Source organism: Myodes glareolus, chromosome 7 (assembly GCF_982192425.1).
Source record: "Myodes glareolus chromosome 7, mMyoGla1.1, whole genome shotgun sequence".
NCBI classification, from domain to species: domain Eukaryota; kingdom Metazoa; phylum Chordata; class Mammalia; order Rodentia; family Cricetidae; genus Myodes; species Myodes glareolus.
In genome coordinates this window covers 44,845,899-44,862,293 of record NC_142032.1, presented here as the reverse complement: position 1 = coordinate 44,862,293, position 16,395 = coordinate 44,845,899, and the positions used below count along the sequence as shown (strand labels likewise).

General features: G+C 43.7%; 1 protein-coding gene across 9 annotated transcripts in view; it reads left to right on the top strand.

Annotated features, from left to right (window-relative positions):
- The window catches only part of Prune2 (prune homolog 2 with BCH domain), a 253,120-nt gene extending 237,621 nt beyond the window's left edge, over positions 1-15,499 (top strand). For 2 of the 9 annotated variants that reach the window (XM_087908047.1, XM_085693679.2), the window contains exons 16-20: positions 151-249; positions 4,368-4,403; positions 4,933-4,971; positions 7,483-7,530; positions 12,265-15,499. In XM_087908047.1, coding sequence (XP_087764173.1) covers positions 151-249; positions 4,368-4,403; positions 4,933-4,971; positions 7,483-7,530; positions 12,265-12,295 — 253 coding nt within the window. In that variant the 3' untranslated portion in view covers positions 12,296-15,499. The remainder of the gene's footprint in view (positions 1-150; positions 250-4,367; positions 4,404-4,932; positions 4,972-7,482; positions 7,531-12,264) is intronic. The other 7 variants (XM_087908050.1, XM_087908048.1, XM_087908051.1 and 4 more) reach the window with 6 other exon arrangements.
- Positions 15,500-16,395: the final 896 nt, after the last annotated feature.

Sequence of the window (16,395 nt, the reverse complement as noted above, 5' to 3'; positions counted from 1 at the left end):
AGTATAGGTCAGCGGCAGAGTGAATGCTTAGCATGTGTGAGAGCCCTGTTGCCAATAATGTAGAAAAGAATCCCAAGAAGGTTTTCAGGACGAGACCATGGCTTTGTGGTGGAAACCAATGTAAATCCTCTTCTCCTTTTTTTCTTTCAGCTCAAAATTCAGCAGTAAAATTAAATATGTTAGTAGTTTATCTGAGCTCAGTGGGCTGATCCCCATGGACTGCATCCACATCCCAGAGAGCATCATCAAGTAAGTCATCAGAGGGGTGGGGGTGTGCTGGGAAGACAGTCACATCTAGAATAATGAGAAATGGCATATTATTTTTAAAGAAAATATTGTCTGATAAATAAAGCTTTTGCTATAGCCTATTCTCAGGTCCTCTTTCGGGAAGTGTAATGCTTAGTTTCACACAACTTTTAATGATTAGTTTCTGACTTTAAAAAATTTATTTCATGTAATATATTTTGATCATATTTTCTGAACCGATATTAACTATTGATTGACATTTTTACCTTGAAATATATTTCCACTCTGGAGACAGTATGTATGTAATATTAACTGGACTATTTACACCTGTGATCCTCTGCTTTACATTAACGTCTTCCCATGATTTGGATTTCTTTCTTCATGAGTAATTTGTCTATATGGCCCCAGAAAATAGATAAAAAGAAACGATTATCTTCAAAGAGCCCTCTCCTTGTCCTCTTGATTGCCTTTGGACGGAAGATTAGATAGAGAACCTCTTTTGATGAGTGGGTGGGTGGTGAGGAATAATCTCCTTGCCTAGGACCACCCTGTGGGTGAAAGCACATGTACTGTGTGGGTGTCAAGATTATGTCTGAGAGGCAGATGCAGGCGGATCTCCCCATGAGTTCAAGGCCAGTCTGGTCTACTGAGCTAGTGCCAGGTCAGGCTCCAAAGCTACACAGAGAAACCCTGTCTTGAAAAACAAAACAAAAACAAAAGTTAACTCACAGCATTTGGAACTGGAATTTAAAGACAGATGTTAGAGAATGGATATTCCTATCTGGTCAATCACTACAAAGAATTATTAGTCCTCTGTGCATCCTGTTTTTTTTTTTTTTTTTGACTCTTGCTACAGTTGATTAACTGTTTGTTTGTTTGTTTCATTAGACTTGAAAGGGACTTGATCATGAACTCTAAGGAAAAAGACAAGTGTTGTATATCTTCCTCCAGAAAATAGATAGCAAAATAGTCCTCCAGTGAGGGCATCCAAAGCGTCTCAGTAGCACACACATGGAAGTTGGCGTCTTCTTGTTTATTGTTACCGTTTACTGTGGAACTGTGTTTGTGTAGCACACTCAACTCTCATCTTAACCCCCATTTTAACAGATGCCAGGGAGATAAGTTAGTAAGAAGTTACTTAGGGAAGTAGGAGCAGGAACCAGGCAGGGATGGGACTAGAGTTCAAATTCAGGTTAGCCTGTCACCAAATGTCCACATGCTTTTCTAGTAGATTCTTTATCCAATAGCTCATCAGTAGCATTTGATTTCCCTCCATCAGCCAACTCAGGCCTGAATACAGTGTACCAATAGACTTACAGGAGTCAGATGGCTCAGCTGAACCAAGCAGTATTTATAAGATCATAACCAGGGCTTCAGTCCTCCGGAGAGTCGCATATTTCCCAGGACCAACGCCACCTCCAGCTCTGACCTGCATGCTATAAGCTGCATCCTGCCTCCCAACCCCACTCTCCTTATAAAAATAATAGTGATACGGAGTAAGCAGGGGTTCTTGGGAGCAATAGAAGTCTCAAGCAAGCTGTAACTGGTGAGTCTAGGGTCCTGGAAAATTAACAGGCACCAAAAGTCATCCCGGGCCAGTGGCTTCTGGGTTCATTGTCTCACAGACTGAAAGAATGAATTTCACAGACAATGGGGAGGGTGAGTTTTGGGAAGGAGTTTATTATAAGTTCATATGAGAGTTTATAGATGAGACACCAGCAAAGTGCTTATGTGTTAAGAGTTGGTCCCAAGGAAAGATCCCCATCAAATGTCCCTATCTAGCGTTTAAGAAGACTTTTCTAGACTGAGGCGTGGGCTGGGGCACGGGGGAGATCTGGTCAACTCAGTTGTCCTGCCCACCAGGTATTCGTGTGCTCCAGGTTTTGTCACAGCCACACACATAGCTTCCAGACAGCAGTATTCCCTGCTGTGTCAAAGAAAAAAAAGATAGCAGACCAAGACAATAGGCCCCAAACACACTTGTGTTTCTAGCCTCCAGCCAGGACAGAACTACTGATGTTTCTGGCTTCTGGCCAAGGACAAAAATCAGAACTGCTTCTTTTTGGAGGAGCCTGCCCCTAAAACATCCGGACGAGCTTCTATCTCCCCTTCTCGTCATCCGTCAGTCACCTCCTGTATTGCTAAACCTTTGCAAAAGATGACAAGGACATTTTCTCTTCTTAAGGGAGTGAGCACTGGGCATTTCCCAGAAAAACAGCAAGGCCTCCCATGACCTGGCAGAGACAACGGAAGGAAAGAGGCTTTGGAGGCAATTGGATGTGAACCTTCCCTCCCCTCCCATTTCTCAATGCCTCTGAGCCTTCAGGCAGCCTATGAAAATCCTCAGAGGTTTAGTGCTCACAACCATAAGACGGGGAAGTAGTTCTCAGAGCCCGGATGGGCCTGAGGACTGAATGAAAACGGTGAGCAGGAAGGTGGAGCTTGAAGTCTGCAGTGCTAGTGATTATAATTGCAGTGCTTTGAAAAACAGCTGTACTTGAGGGTGGGGTGTCAACTGAGAAGATAGGCATGGCCAGGTACTTCCCTTCTGTTCTCAAGGGCCACATTTTGGGGGAAAAAAAATGCTTCAAGAGGAAAAGTTCCCTTTAAAAAGATTCATTTTCTGGAAGAAGAACTAGCACCGTGGGACACCCCCCCTGCACCCCATCTGTGTGTCCTCCTGTCATGTTACAGCCCAGAGCATCTTTTCTGCTGTTTCTTTTACTAGCCCTCATTGCTTCGTTTCCGCATTGTATAATTTTCAAATTGACGTGGCCACAGCTATTTTCTTTCACTGAATAACGTCCAAAGCATTCAATCCCAAACAATCCCAAGGACAGAATTCAGCTGGGTGGAGCCTGGCATCCACAGGCTGAAATGTAGTTTATAGTCATTAATTGCAGTTGGTTCTCATTAGCTAGGAACTGTTGAGTTCAATAAAGGCATGGTAGACACTCAACGAACTCTGAGCTATTATTCCTGGGGGAAATACGGGGCTGGGAGGAATCCTGTCTGCTTCTGGTTGCAATGTTTTCATCACCTACCAGTACGTAGCCTTGGTTTTTCATCACCCCTCTGTATATAACCTTGATTTGGTTTTCATAGCCATAAGCATAGCCTTGGCTCGTGTGTGTCTGTGTCTGAGAAAGCTTCTTAGTGTACACACCTATTCACTATCATTATGCTCCACTACATATGGCGGCAGCTGTGTGTGATCACGACACTCAAAGACTGAGACACAATGACCCAGAGTCTGAGGCCAGCCTGGGCTACACAGTAAGACCCTCTCGAAAACAACCAAACAAAAGAAAACAAACAAAATCATGCACCCAAGGCCCCAGCACAGCAGCGTGTACCTAAAATGATGTTCTGGGACACACACGTTCTCTGTAAGGTACATTGACTGTCTCGTTCCTTCCAACAGTAGGTAATGTTTGGTAACACGCTTGACTGCTATTTTAAATAGCACAGTCACCAGCTAAAAGAACAAAAATGAGGGAAACATTTAACAGAGAAACTGTGAGACAGGAAGGCACAGCCTCATCCTGCTCAACTTCTGCTGATCGTGTGCACAAGGGGCAACTTGAAATTTTGTCACCTTGCTGTGTCCACAAGTGAACAACAACAATAACAACAACAAAAAACAATTGCACATTGACTCCAGAGATTTCAGATGGCTTCGTGAACAGGCAGATTTGCAGATAGGGAATCTATAGACAATGAGGGTTGACAACAGATTTATGAATTGTAAACAGTTAATTGTGCCTGATACAAATAAGTTTTCTCCCCAAAGCCAGTCGTCTTGTCTGGGTAAGTGTTTTTCTCTAGTGTGCTTACTGTTTGAAGCAGTGGTTCTCAACCTGTGGGCTGCAAAGCCACTAAGGGTGGCATATCAGATATCCTGTGTATCAGATATTTACATTACAATTCATAACAGTAGCCAAATTGCAGCTATGATATAGCGACATAATAATTTTGTGGCTGGGGTCACCACACCATGAGGAGCTGTATTAAGGGGTTGCAGCATTAGGAGAGGTGAGAACCACTGGTTTAAAGCATCTACCTCTCATTTTCCTCCTGTTCCTCACTGTCCTCACAGCATCCGTTTCTTATCTTGTAAGGTACGATGAAGAAAAGTCTTTTAAGAGAAATGTGAGGTAAAAGTCTCGAGATCTGTATTCACACTGGACTCCCTGTGTGTGCGCTCCAGGGCTGTATGTATGGGTGACCTCAACATGCTTCCTAAGGAAGTCTTTGAATTCTTGTCCAAGTCTTTGTCCTGTGTGTAAAGCTGTTGAGGTCACTCGGATCTGCTACTGAAACCTACTAAACCAGATCCACCCCTGACTTGGCCCAGGCTGTGAGCTAACTTTAACTGTACCCAACCTAATATGGACGTTCTGAGCTTCATTCAGCCGGCATGTTTCTCATTCCCTTGCGACATTTCCATCACCTTTAGGAAGGGATTTGTGAAGTGGACGGACAGGACTGCCCACCAGGAAGGAAGGAAGGACGCCGTGTTTAGCGGAGTGTGTCTCAGTGAGGCTGGAGACAGCTCTGGGGGGGATGAAGTGAATACCCACCACTTACATTTGGCTCTGCTTTGCGGGAGATGCTCACGCTCTGCTTGCTTTTTTTGTTTGTTTGTTTGTTTGTTTTCTCCAACGGTAATTTTTGCTCGTGCAGACTGGATGAAGAATTGAGGGAAGCATCAGACGCAGCTAAGTAAGACTTGGTTTGGGTTTTGCGGCTGGTGTGATGCTGGCTTGCAGTTCGGGAATGATTGGGGAGATCGGCATGGCTGTTTTCTTCCTGGCCTCTGATAATAACTGCACCTTGAACGTTCCTTTCCTCCTATGGTCAATGTAATCATTGATGTTTTTATTATAACCTACCCCCCAACCCCCCACGATCTTGCTTATCCTAAGGAAAGCATTTGTCACTGTTTAATTTATTTTTTTAATGTATCTGAAGTTCTAGATATCACCAGAAAACACATCGCAGACATTGCCACATAGAGTGTTGCATCTGCATTACCCTTAGGTACATACTGAGGCAGGAGAACCACACCAGTTCGTGTTACAAGAAACAGTAGGAAATAAAAATTGGAAAATTTTTGTAGGATTAGTTTCATGGCCACCCAGGATTTATTAACACTCTGGGGCTAGAGAGATGGTCCAACCTTTATGAGCAGTGGTCGTTTTTCTAGAGGACCAGGGTTCTATTCCCACAGGATGGCTCCCAACCATCTGTAACTCCAGGTCTAAGGAATCCCAAACGCTCTTCTGGTTTCTGAAGGCACTTCATACATACAGTGCACAGACATACGTGCAGACAAAATATTCATGTGCATAAAATAATAGTAAAAATAAACAAGCGCTTGATTTAGTTTCTAAGAATTATCACTTAACCCACAGTTTCCAAGCTATTTTGATTGGGTGTGGTCATGGCTCAATCTTGTGAGGCATGATACTGAAAAAGGCAAAAGGCATCCTGTCAAGAGAACATAAAATGAGCACATGTCAGATGATGTCATTTGATGAAGGACAAACGTGAGGGAACCCGTAGAGTTCCCACGCGCTTGAAGAGGGTTTAAGTGGCACACCTGTGGTCGTCACTGCTCCCCTTGTTCCAGGTGCCACCTGGATACTGAAACCACATGTAGTTCCAATCCCCGAGTGTCCTGAGATGGCTCAACCTGACAGCTTTCTTTTGAGCCTTAGACCCCACACAAGGGTAGAAACCATTGTGGAAGGGTCTGTTACTGTACCCAAACTACACAGACCCATTCTTCGTTCACAAATGAGGACGAACCCATCCACTGCCTTCCCAGTGGTAGCACGGAAATGTCTGCAGATGATTGTTTCCTTTGGAGAGATCACCCAGTTGAAAAGCAGAAAAGCGAAAGACTGGGCCCGGAAGCTTGCCCTTTCTTGATTAGGTTCCAACTTCGCTGGCTTTTGCTAGTTCACTGTCAGTGCTTACTTCACTGTCCTTGCTTCTAGAGTCACCAAACTTTCTCCATAAAATTACCGACCACCGCATGGTGAGAAAAGGGAGGGAGCGAGCCCATGCCTAATGAGGACAACAGCCTCCTGAGATTTTCAGGAAAATACTGAACTAGCCACAGATCCTCATCAAATGGATACATTAGCTTGTCCAATTACTCTCAATGGGAAAGGAACCCACGTGTTTATAAAGGATCCATTGGACTGGAGAGGTGGCTCAGCAGCTAAGAGCATTTGCTGCTCTTCGTGTGGACCTGGTTTATGTGCCCAAAACCTATATGTCAGCTCACTGTAGATCCAATCCTAAAGCATCCAACTCCTTCTGACCTCTGCAGGCACCAGGCACACATGCGGTGCACATACATACATGCAAGCAAGACACTTGTACACATTTTAAAAAATCTTTTCTAAAAGTAAGTTAAAAGGATCATAGACTCCTTTAAATCATTTTTCCATTAGAAAAAAAATTACCAGAGGAGGGGGAAAAGTAAAAACTTCAGTGTACAAAGCATTAGGAATTGATATAAGGGGAAGCTGAAATCTGTTAGCATAGTTATCACACTGATATGGACATCATGAACAGTTAAATTACACAAAGTCATATATAGCATTGAAAACTTTGATTTCATTTCTTTCTTCCTGGACCTGTTCCTCTTCGGGGGTGTTAGAAGTCATGAGAGACATCTGAGCACTGCTCAGCCCTGGGGAGTGGGGAGTGTCTTGCCCCTCTCTTGTAACATCAAGCAGAACTGGCCCAGGCAGTCTTTTCTTTCCAGGCCTTAAATTCCTCACTCTTGAGAAGCCTGAAGGCTGGGTGTGTTCTGTCAAAACAAAATTCGGCTGTTTAAAAGTTTTGCCTTTGTGTATAGAATTTTTTTTTTATTATTTGAGGTACATAAATTCTTTTTCCATAATTATGTCCTCTGCATAAGACACAGATTTGGAAAGTAAGAAAAACGGCTAGGACAGATAACCTCTGGAGGTGTTTGAAGTTTTGTTACTATTATTGTTGTTTTCTATTTCTATACCTTGATTAATGACGCTATGTTGTCAGTCCTGATGCTAAAAGTTAGTAGCATCGCTTGTTCTGGTGTAGGTTTGGGGGCACAGGAGGAATACGTGGAACCACATTAAACAATTTCAAATGCCCCAGCACACGATGCCGACACAGCAATGTGAGCAAGAAAATGTTGACTGCTTCCTGTCTGTTTGTTTTCCTTGCACTCAGAGCTAGCTGCCTTTACAATGATCCGGAAATGACTTCGATGGACAAGGAGTAAGAACCCGCCATCAATAACAGCTATGTGGTTACCTGCAGTGTTGTATGGCTGCACTCAGAGTGAAACTAATGTATCCAGGATTGGGTCAACCCATTGAGATGTTCAGCTTTCGTAGGCGCTGCTTCTGAAACGGCTAATTACAGAGGCATTTACCAGCTACTGTGGGCTTAGTGATTGCCGCAAAGGACAACCGAATGCCTTGCCTGGTGTTCACCTTTCCGCTCCAAAAATGAGCAAATGCATTTGGGGGCCAGTTGTAGGAACGCTGGGGCAAGAGTAGCACAATTCTGCTTTCAAGAATTACATCATCCATTGTGTTTAGGAAAAATCCAGTCTTCCATGTGGATTTAATATTTTGGAAGATAGGGAAGAAATATCTTTGCTTTGCAAATTCCAAGAGGCAGTTGAGTCTGTCTGGGATGTCTGGAATTTTATAATTGGATATTGCTGTCCTGTAAGAAATAGAAATTGGGCATGCATAGAGTCCTTAGCCTATGCCAGACTCTGGAAGAAGCTCACACATAGCGCCTGAGATTCATCCTAGAGTAAGCTTATGAAGTGCATTTTAAAGAGAAAGGGAACTATGGATAAAGCTTATGACTAGCCAATGTTTTGCAACCATTACAAAGAAAAAAAAGGTCCAAGGTGGGATTTGAATCTTGACCTTGCAGATTAGAGCCCGTGGCTTTCCAATCAGAGGTGGTCTGTGCTGAAGGCTGCTGCTGCTCATTTAACAGAGGACAGGAACTGCTCGCGTAGGAGCGGCTGTGTCAGATTCATGTAACTGTGGTCAGCAAGATGATCGCAGAAAATTTGACATCCACCAAGAATCTCCTCATCTGGCTTAAGTAGTAGAGAATTTAGGGTTGGCTTTGTTTCCAGGGACCAAGAAAGGCAAAGCAAAGATCAGCTTCAATGTGTCTGCCACATCACTCTTTGTCTCCTCCAGGTCCAAAGGGAAGTTGGAAAGGCGCAGTGCCCTGTCTGCAAGCTGCCTTGTTGACTTTACAGCTTAAAGGAAGTTTGGGGACAAAACCCTGCGTCCCTCCTCAAAAAAGGAACAAAGGACAGGATAACTGTTGGAAGGGGACATTACAAATCATACAGCTATTTCCTAAAGGTCACTCTTGTCCTAATTTTTCAAGTGACAGGACCAATTACTTCAAGCAAATTGCTTTTGCAAAGCAAACCTAGCTCAGTCTCTAAATCCATTGTAATTCATTTTTCAAACACAGGGCACCTCCTCCTGTTGTAAAGCAATGCTCCTTGAACACTTACCAGCACCTCAGTTCAGCCTGCCCCTCACTGGCCTACTGCTGCTACATCTTGGGGTTTACCCACTCCTCTGCCTGCCTTGCTTGTCTGCTCCTCCTTGGTGGGAGGGCTGTGGGGTTGGTGGAGAAGGTGGCACGTGGATTCCTGTTTGCACTCTTTCCAGGGCTGTCTGTGGGGAGGGCAGAGGCTGCCAACTGTTGATGTTTTCCCATTCTTAGAAGAACATATGCTCTAGAAGTTTTCCTTTGCTTCATCCCTGTCTTTCCTGAGCTTCCACGAAGCATACCATCGCTCCAGACAGCAGGCTGAGGTCCAAGATGGGGAATAAGAGTGGGCAAGAACTTTCCCCCCTGACCTCCAGACCTGCATCTGTTTGTTTGCCTGCTTTAGTATTCGAATGAATGTTGGAACGAATGCACTTTGTTCAGCTCCTCCTGGCTTCTGGAGGGGACCACATGGAAGCATTTTTACATCTGGAGCTAGTACTGGATGGATGAAGTGTAAATTGGGCACAAACTCTTTCCAGGGGCTCCATCAGGCTAAGAATGAAGAGATATGTAAGGGTACTAGAGTGGCCTCCCATTCTGCACAGAGAAAAGGAACATTATACCTTCCTTGCTACTCCTCCATTGAACGCAAGTATTTTTAAGCACCATGAAATAGGATTGTCACATACCTTGTGAGGAATCTCATTTAATGCATGCAAGAAGTGAGCAGCCTGCCACTGAATGATAAGTCATTCTCATGCAGGGTCAATTGGTTATGGGCAACTAAGCTCATCTCCCCAGATAGGACAAATTGTCCATCTATATTAAATTATGATCCAAGTTGCCATCAAGTGTCGTTCTTTAAATGGACACTTTATTAGGAAACTATTTTCAGTGCTTTTCTCCCTTACTTTAGGTTTGGGTTTTATTCATTCCTATCACAAAGTTTTAACAGGACTATTTATATTTGTAATGCATTTTTTTAACATGATACGCTCAATGGTTCTATTTGGTGAGGATAAATTAGAAGCATTGTCAGTGACTTTGTTGACCCCACAAGCTAGCGCTTGTCTCAAAGCGATCTGTAAAACGGTTTCCTGTGCAGACTTGTCAGGAAGTTGTCCACAGTTGCTCTTTGTATGGACTGGGTAAACAGGCTTTAGCCTTTCAGTTCTTCTGTTACCAACAAACCAAAGCAATGACTTAAAACCCAGAAAGTTTGACAAAGGACTCAGAACGAGAGAGAAAGAGAGAGAGAGAGAGAGAGAGAGAGAGAGAGAGAGAGAGAGAGAGAGGAGGGAGGGAGGAAGGAAAGAAAGAAAGGAAGGAAGGAAGGAAGAAAGAAAGAAAGAAAGAAAGAAAGAAAGAAAGAAAGAAAGAAAGAAAAGAAAGAAAGAAAGAGTTGGAGTTGGAGATGTATATTCTAGGGTGTTGGATCAGGCATTCGTCAAAGGCCCAGACTGCAAAGCGCAGTGACTGCCTACTTTAAACTTTATGGAGTTTGAGATTAGTGAATGTCTTTGTGTTTTCAGGGGAAACTGAGCCAGCTCCGTGAGAGAAAGAATAGAACCCCAATTACCAGCTCAGACCTAGCACTGACTTCTGAGTACATTTTACATCTTAGAAGCAAACACAATTAGAAAAGAAAAATGACCTGTTTTGTACAAGTTTGTGAGGAACAGATATGGGGGTCCAGCAGATGAACAAAGACACAGCCCAAACAAAGCCCCGCAGATAACAAGTCAGATCCTTGAAGGCACAAGAAACAAATAAGTTCCCAATGTCTGGTCCCCTCTGAGCCAGCCCCTCATCACTTCTGTCTCAGCGGTCTCTTCAAACTCCCTAAGCAGAGAAGATTATTGCCAAGTTAGACCTACTCCTTTCCTAGTTGTGAAAGACTGTGCCAATCTGTCTCAATGGAATACAATCCAGAAATGGGAACTGGGAGGGTGTAGGTGAAGTGGTCAAGTGTGTACAGCCACCAAGCGCTGAAGTCACTGAAGGAACTTCAAAGTCAGAACACCACACTAGTGCACCCTGGACAGACAAGTGGTCTAGGTTAAAGTGGCTTTATCTGCAAAGCTGCTAGGAAGGACTTGCTCGCCACATGGGCCACAGGAAAGTCCACCCCAGGCAGACTGATGACTCAGAGGTGCAGAGAGAGATCCAGACTTCCTAACACGCTGCTTTCAAATGATTCGTTCCTCTTTTTATCGTGACTGGGTAAAAGTATCTCTGGCTGTTCGCTGGCTCTCGCTCTCTTCCTGTGTGGTGGATGTACGAGACAGTTGTTTGATGTTCGTTAAAAGGCAGGGAGAGGAGAGACCCATGCAGCTTCCAGAATGTTTATTCCATATTGGAGAGGAGCTAGGAGAGGAAGGAGAACAAGTTGCTCCTTAGACACCCCAGAGACCAGCATTTAGTCACAGTTCAAGGATGAAGGCTCTCTAGAGGGTTGGTAGTGTGAACCTATGTCCAAAGGTCAAAGAATGCAGAGTCTGAGGTCCACAAGCAGCAGCAGGGGAAAAGCCTCCCAGAAAGGAAGGGACAGCGTGAGGAGAGGGCAAGCACTGCCTAATGTCTTTAGTTTTCTGTTCTGTCCCACACCCTCTGGTAGACAATGCCACTCTCATTCAAGATGGGTCTTCACCACTCAGTCCCGATTCCCATTGTAGACATATTCTCTCTCTGTCTCTCTCTGTCTCCCTCTCCCCCTCCCTCCCTCCTTCTCTCTCTCTCTCTCTCTCTCTCTCTCTCTCTCTCTCACACACACACACACACACACACACACAGAGAGAGAGAGAGAGAGAGAGAGAGAGAGAGAGAGAGAGAGATGTGCTGTATTGTCCCTCCAGTCAAGTGGACACAAAAACTATCACAAGAAAGAAAACGGATCCACTAAAAACAGGAAGTGATGGTCTTTATCTGATTTGACTTTGGGTTTGAGGCTCACCATGAACCTTTCTGGGTCCTTTTGGAAAGGCGGAAAATGCTTCCAGAAGCAGGTTTTAAAAAAGAAACAGTCGATATTTTTTTTTAAATATTTATTTACTTACTTATATGTGCATGTGTGTTTTGCCTGTGTGTATGTCTGTGCGCTGTGTGCATGCCTGGTGTCCACAGAGGTTAGAAGAGGGCACCAAATTCCCTGGGACTGGAGTCACAAGTTACAAATGGTTGTGAATAGCCACGTGGGTTCTGGGAATCAAACCCAGGTCCTCTGAAAGAGCAAGCCGCCAGTAATCTTAACCACTGAGCCATCTTAACCCCCATCTTAATCGCTTCAGCCCCCAGAGCCAATACTTTATAGAAAAACTTAACAACTGGTAGACGGTTTTCTAGCATAAAAACTTAGGTGGTTTAAGTTATTGGAAGAAAGATGCCATTGAGTGACACGGGAACTATCCTTGAATGTTCCTCATTCACTGTGTTTTTTCTCCCCACCCCGCCTTGCCCGTTCCAACCCAGTATTGACCTGAAGCTGAAAGAGAAGCCCTAGCTGGCCGGCCAGCAGAGGAGGGATCACTTCCTGCTTCGCGGTCTGCTGGAACATGCCTACGTGGAAGAGATGGGGCTGGTGTCACCTTTCTCCTCCTTGCACCACGCGGTGCCATTGGAAATGTCCACAGGGCAGAAAATAGGAAGAGAGTTTGTTCACTGTTAAAATATTTAATGAAATGTTGTGTATTTTCCTATTTTGCCAATTATGTGCCTCAATGATTTGAGTTGAACCTTAGCAAGAGACTAGAACCTTCCATTTTAATATTCTGCTAACCCTTGGTGCAATGGGACTTGGTTCTTTAGACTGGTTTTTACCGAAAGTGTAGCCTAACTCCGCTGTTAGACAGATGTGGATGCATGTCTGTAGCTTGACTGAATTTCCCTGTACAGCTTGTTCTGGATTTAAGATGCACAGGGCTTGCTTTGTCCCTGGAATGCGACTCTCTAGAGCTCCATCTATGAAATGTTGAGTCTGATTGGACAGACAGACAGACCTATGACAGCCTCATCAGCTAAGGCACCTGCTCCCTTCCTGTCCACTCGAGTCTTCTTTTAATTTTTCAGAGGGAGCCTAGGCCTTCTAACATGTGTAAGCTTTACTTTCATAGCTGGACGTAATGGCTCTTTTAGGACATTGTTTCCCTAATGATCTTTGGAGAACGTCATATCGTGAAAGTTAAGGTGAACATGAAATTTTCAGTAGCTAACTATGCTTCGTGCCACAAAGCAGGTTCAAGTCTTGAAACTTCAACTGCCAACTCCAAGGCGGCCCACTCAATTGGGTAACAGTAAATTATCCAAAATTAACACGCATATGCATTGCAAAAGCAACCTGCTTTAAGAGGTTTACAATTAAGTGCAAGTATATACTAGCCTTCACAAAATAGTTCATTTCTAGTTTTCATATATCCTTTTTATCTGTGAATCTCTAGAAGAGACTGGCAAGCTACCCCAAGGGTAGGCCTCCACTACGAGTGAAGGTGGCTTCCTTCCATTAGCCATATTCAATCATACTAGGAAGTTTTACCGATTTTAGTATCCTAAAATAAAATGCTACTGACACACGGAGACACGCATTTTTTTTTTCATACTGTCTGTAGCTCCTTTCATGCCTTTCTCTCCAAAATGGAGTAGTGACAACAGACAGTTCTCCACAAAACCAAAACACCATCTTTAGAGGAGGAAAACAAGAAAGAAGAAAGCGTGCTGATCGCTTCGCTACCAAATATACCCATTCCCACCTTGGCCCCTATACCTTTTGTATCTATTTAAACACTTTCTCCAACTGAGTGTGCAGAAGCGGATATAAACTCACTTGTTTTGTCAAAAATAATTTTTCTTTCAAGACACGATCTCACTATGTATCCTAATTGTCCTAGAACTCACTATGTAAATCAACCCAGACTCAAAGTTGTGGTGATCCTCCTGCCTCAGCCTCCTAAGTGCTGGCATTATAGGTTTCCACTCTAAATGTCTGGCCTTGTAAAGAAAATTTCGACATTTAGAGACAGTTAAATGCCACCCATGGCCTACTGAGAAAGGCAAGGGGTCCTCGCACAAAAGCATGCAAGGACCAGACTCAGACTGAAGCCATCCAGCAAGCTCCTCTTGAGACTCATTTTTCATTTTTCGAAGTCCCCTGTTACCAAGTAGTGGGCAGACAACAAGATGGAGTGAAGACAGGTCCTACCTGGTGGCTTTGTTGAGGAGAGCTGTCTCCACTCTGTGCCCTGTAGAGGTCCCCTCAGCAGGGAGACTTCATTGCCCAGGTGACAGGGTTTCTCTTGCTCCGTTTGATTCCTGTCTGTTTCTAATCTGGTCTTCCATCCAAGCTCACAAACTATCCATGGGCCATTTCCCTTCCCTTCATAAGCCTCCCCATCACCATTTAGTTTTACCTATTGATCCCTTTCAACTTGGTACCTTTTAGACTTTTGTCTTTTTTTTTTTAAAAATCTCCTTCCTCATTACATTTGGCTAATTTGATAGAAAAACCCCAGATTGAGCTTTCATAGCATGCCCTGACCTTTGTAAGCCCAACTCCAAGCATCACGGCGGCCATCATGGCGGCTTGAGGATAGCTACCCAATATTCTGATTTGCTCACCTGTCTAACACATTAACTCCATCCTATCCCATTAGGAATTATAGGTTCCCCCAGCCATGTTGAACCCATGAAGTCATTAGTACCTCAGAGTTCAACTAAGGATACCTGTAGACAGTGGACTGTTGAGAGAACAAGCTTTTCACAGCCAACCAGACATATATGGAAACAATCCCACCACTTACATTTTCTTTGAGCTTGTCCAGCCTCTGTATGGACGCTCACTCAGGTGACATGATGTAGTAAACTTAGTGTGAGCATCTTTCAAATAAATGATGTTTGGAATATCCTGGGCTGTGATACCATTCCAATATTTAGGCTAATGCTATCTTATTATCATCAGACAAACAGGCTACTTTAATTGCACGTGCTAGAGAAAAGCTACCACGTTCATCCAATGAATAGACTACTGGCAAATCCCCAAACTAGCCTGTAAACAGGTAGATATAACTTCCATTGCTCCGCTCCAGTGCCTGCACCCTCAGCATTCTTGCTTTGGTCCGGACTGCTGGGAACTCTTTGCACTTTTTCCTGTAGATTTGTAGGTAAGGGAACACAGAGGGGTCATCGGGGCCAGGTGGTGTTTTCATTCTAAGTAGCAGCAACTGTTTAGCTGGCTTTTGACTAAAGGATGGAACAAAAATCTGCACAGTTGCAGTCAAGATAGTTGATGAAGAGTGAGACGTTGAGGGCAACAACTAAGGATGGAGGAAGGACCCACAGTTCCTGTTGAAGCCATACAGTGTTATATACGGTTCCTCCCTAGGGCATCATGATGAACAAGGAAGTCACTCCCCCTTAGCCTCCGTTCTTAGGATGTAATCGTGAGGATTCCTTTATGGTTCTGCACAGCTCCTGTCTTAGCACATGCCCCTGTGGTCTGCTACTTTAGGAATATCTAGGTGTGCACAAATTAATCTTTTATATATTGAAAGAGTTTTCTACATGTATTGGATTGCTAAGAGTAACATATATATTAGACTTGTTTTGGTAAACAAATAAATTCTACCTAAATAGTATGAATTAAAAATACGAAAATATGTAAGAATATATCTATATACCCTTGCTGTGTAACTCTGAAATAAAATTAGATTCCACATTTTGCGGTTTCCTTTTTCGACTGAGTGAAACTCTGTGGTTTCCCTTTGCAGGAGCATGATATGCTTGGCTCTTGCCACAAGCAAACTGTATATTTTTTGGCTTTCCTGGACATCTAAACTATATTATTTGCTTTCTAGCATCACCTTTCATGTCTTGGAGTTTTTTGCTCTGTACTCTCAAAATGTATCCTTACTCCTCGGGTAAAGAGCGTCTCGTTTTGGAAGTATCCTCTTATTTCGTGGTTACTTTAGTGTGCCTTTCTCTGTCGCTTGGCTTTTCATAACGTTTTTATTTTTAAATTAAGATGTACTTAGGGCTGGGGGTATAGTTCAGTGGCAAAACATGTGATTGGAGTGAGCAAGGTTCTCTATTTGATCTCCAGCAATACACACACACACACATACACACACATGCATGCAGGCATACACAGATACACACACGCACAGAGACATTCACACATGCAAGGAGGCATTTGTCATTTTTGTTTGTTTGTTTGTTTTTGGAGCAGGGTTTCTCTGTATAACCAAACTGGCTGCCTTCCACATGCTGAATCAAAGGCATGTGCCACCACCTCCCAGCTGGCATTTGTCATTTTGACCTCAGTGATCTCTCCCCTCCTTTTTCTTTTCTGGAGTCTTTGTTGAACTTTCATAGCTTTAAGGCAAAACCAGAGTTAAAAAGCACTACTATACTTTTTTGTAGCTAAATATATAGTGTGGGAGCTACTGGTATAGCTCAGTTGGTGGAGTACTCACCTCACATGTTCAAAGCCCTAAGTTCAATCCCCAGCACCATGTCTACCTGGCCCAGAATCACACTCCAGTGGTCACAGCGCTCTGAATCAACAAATGCATTAACAAAAGTGAGGATTTTTGTGTTCTCAGCATGAGTTCT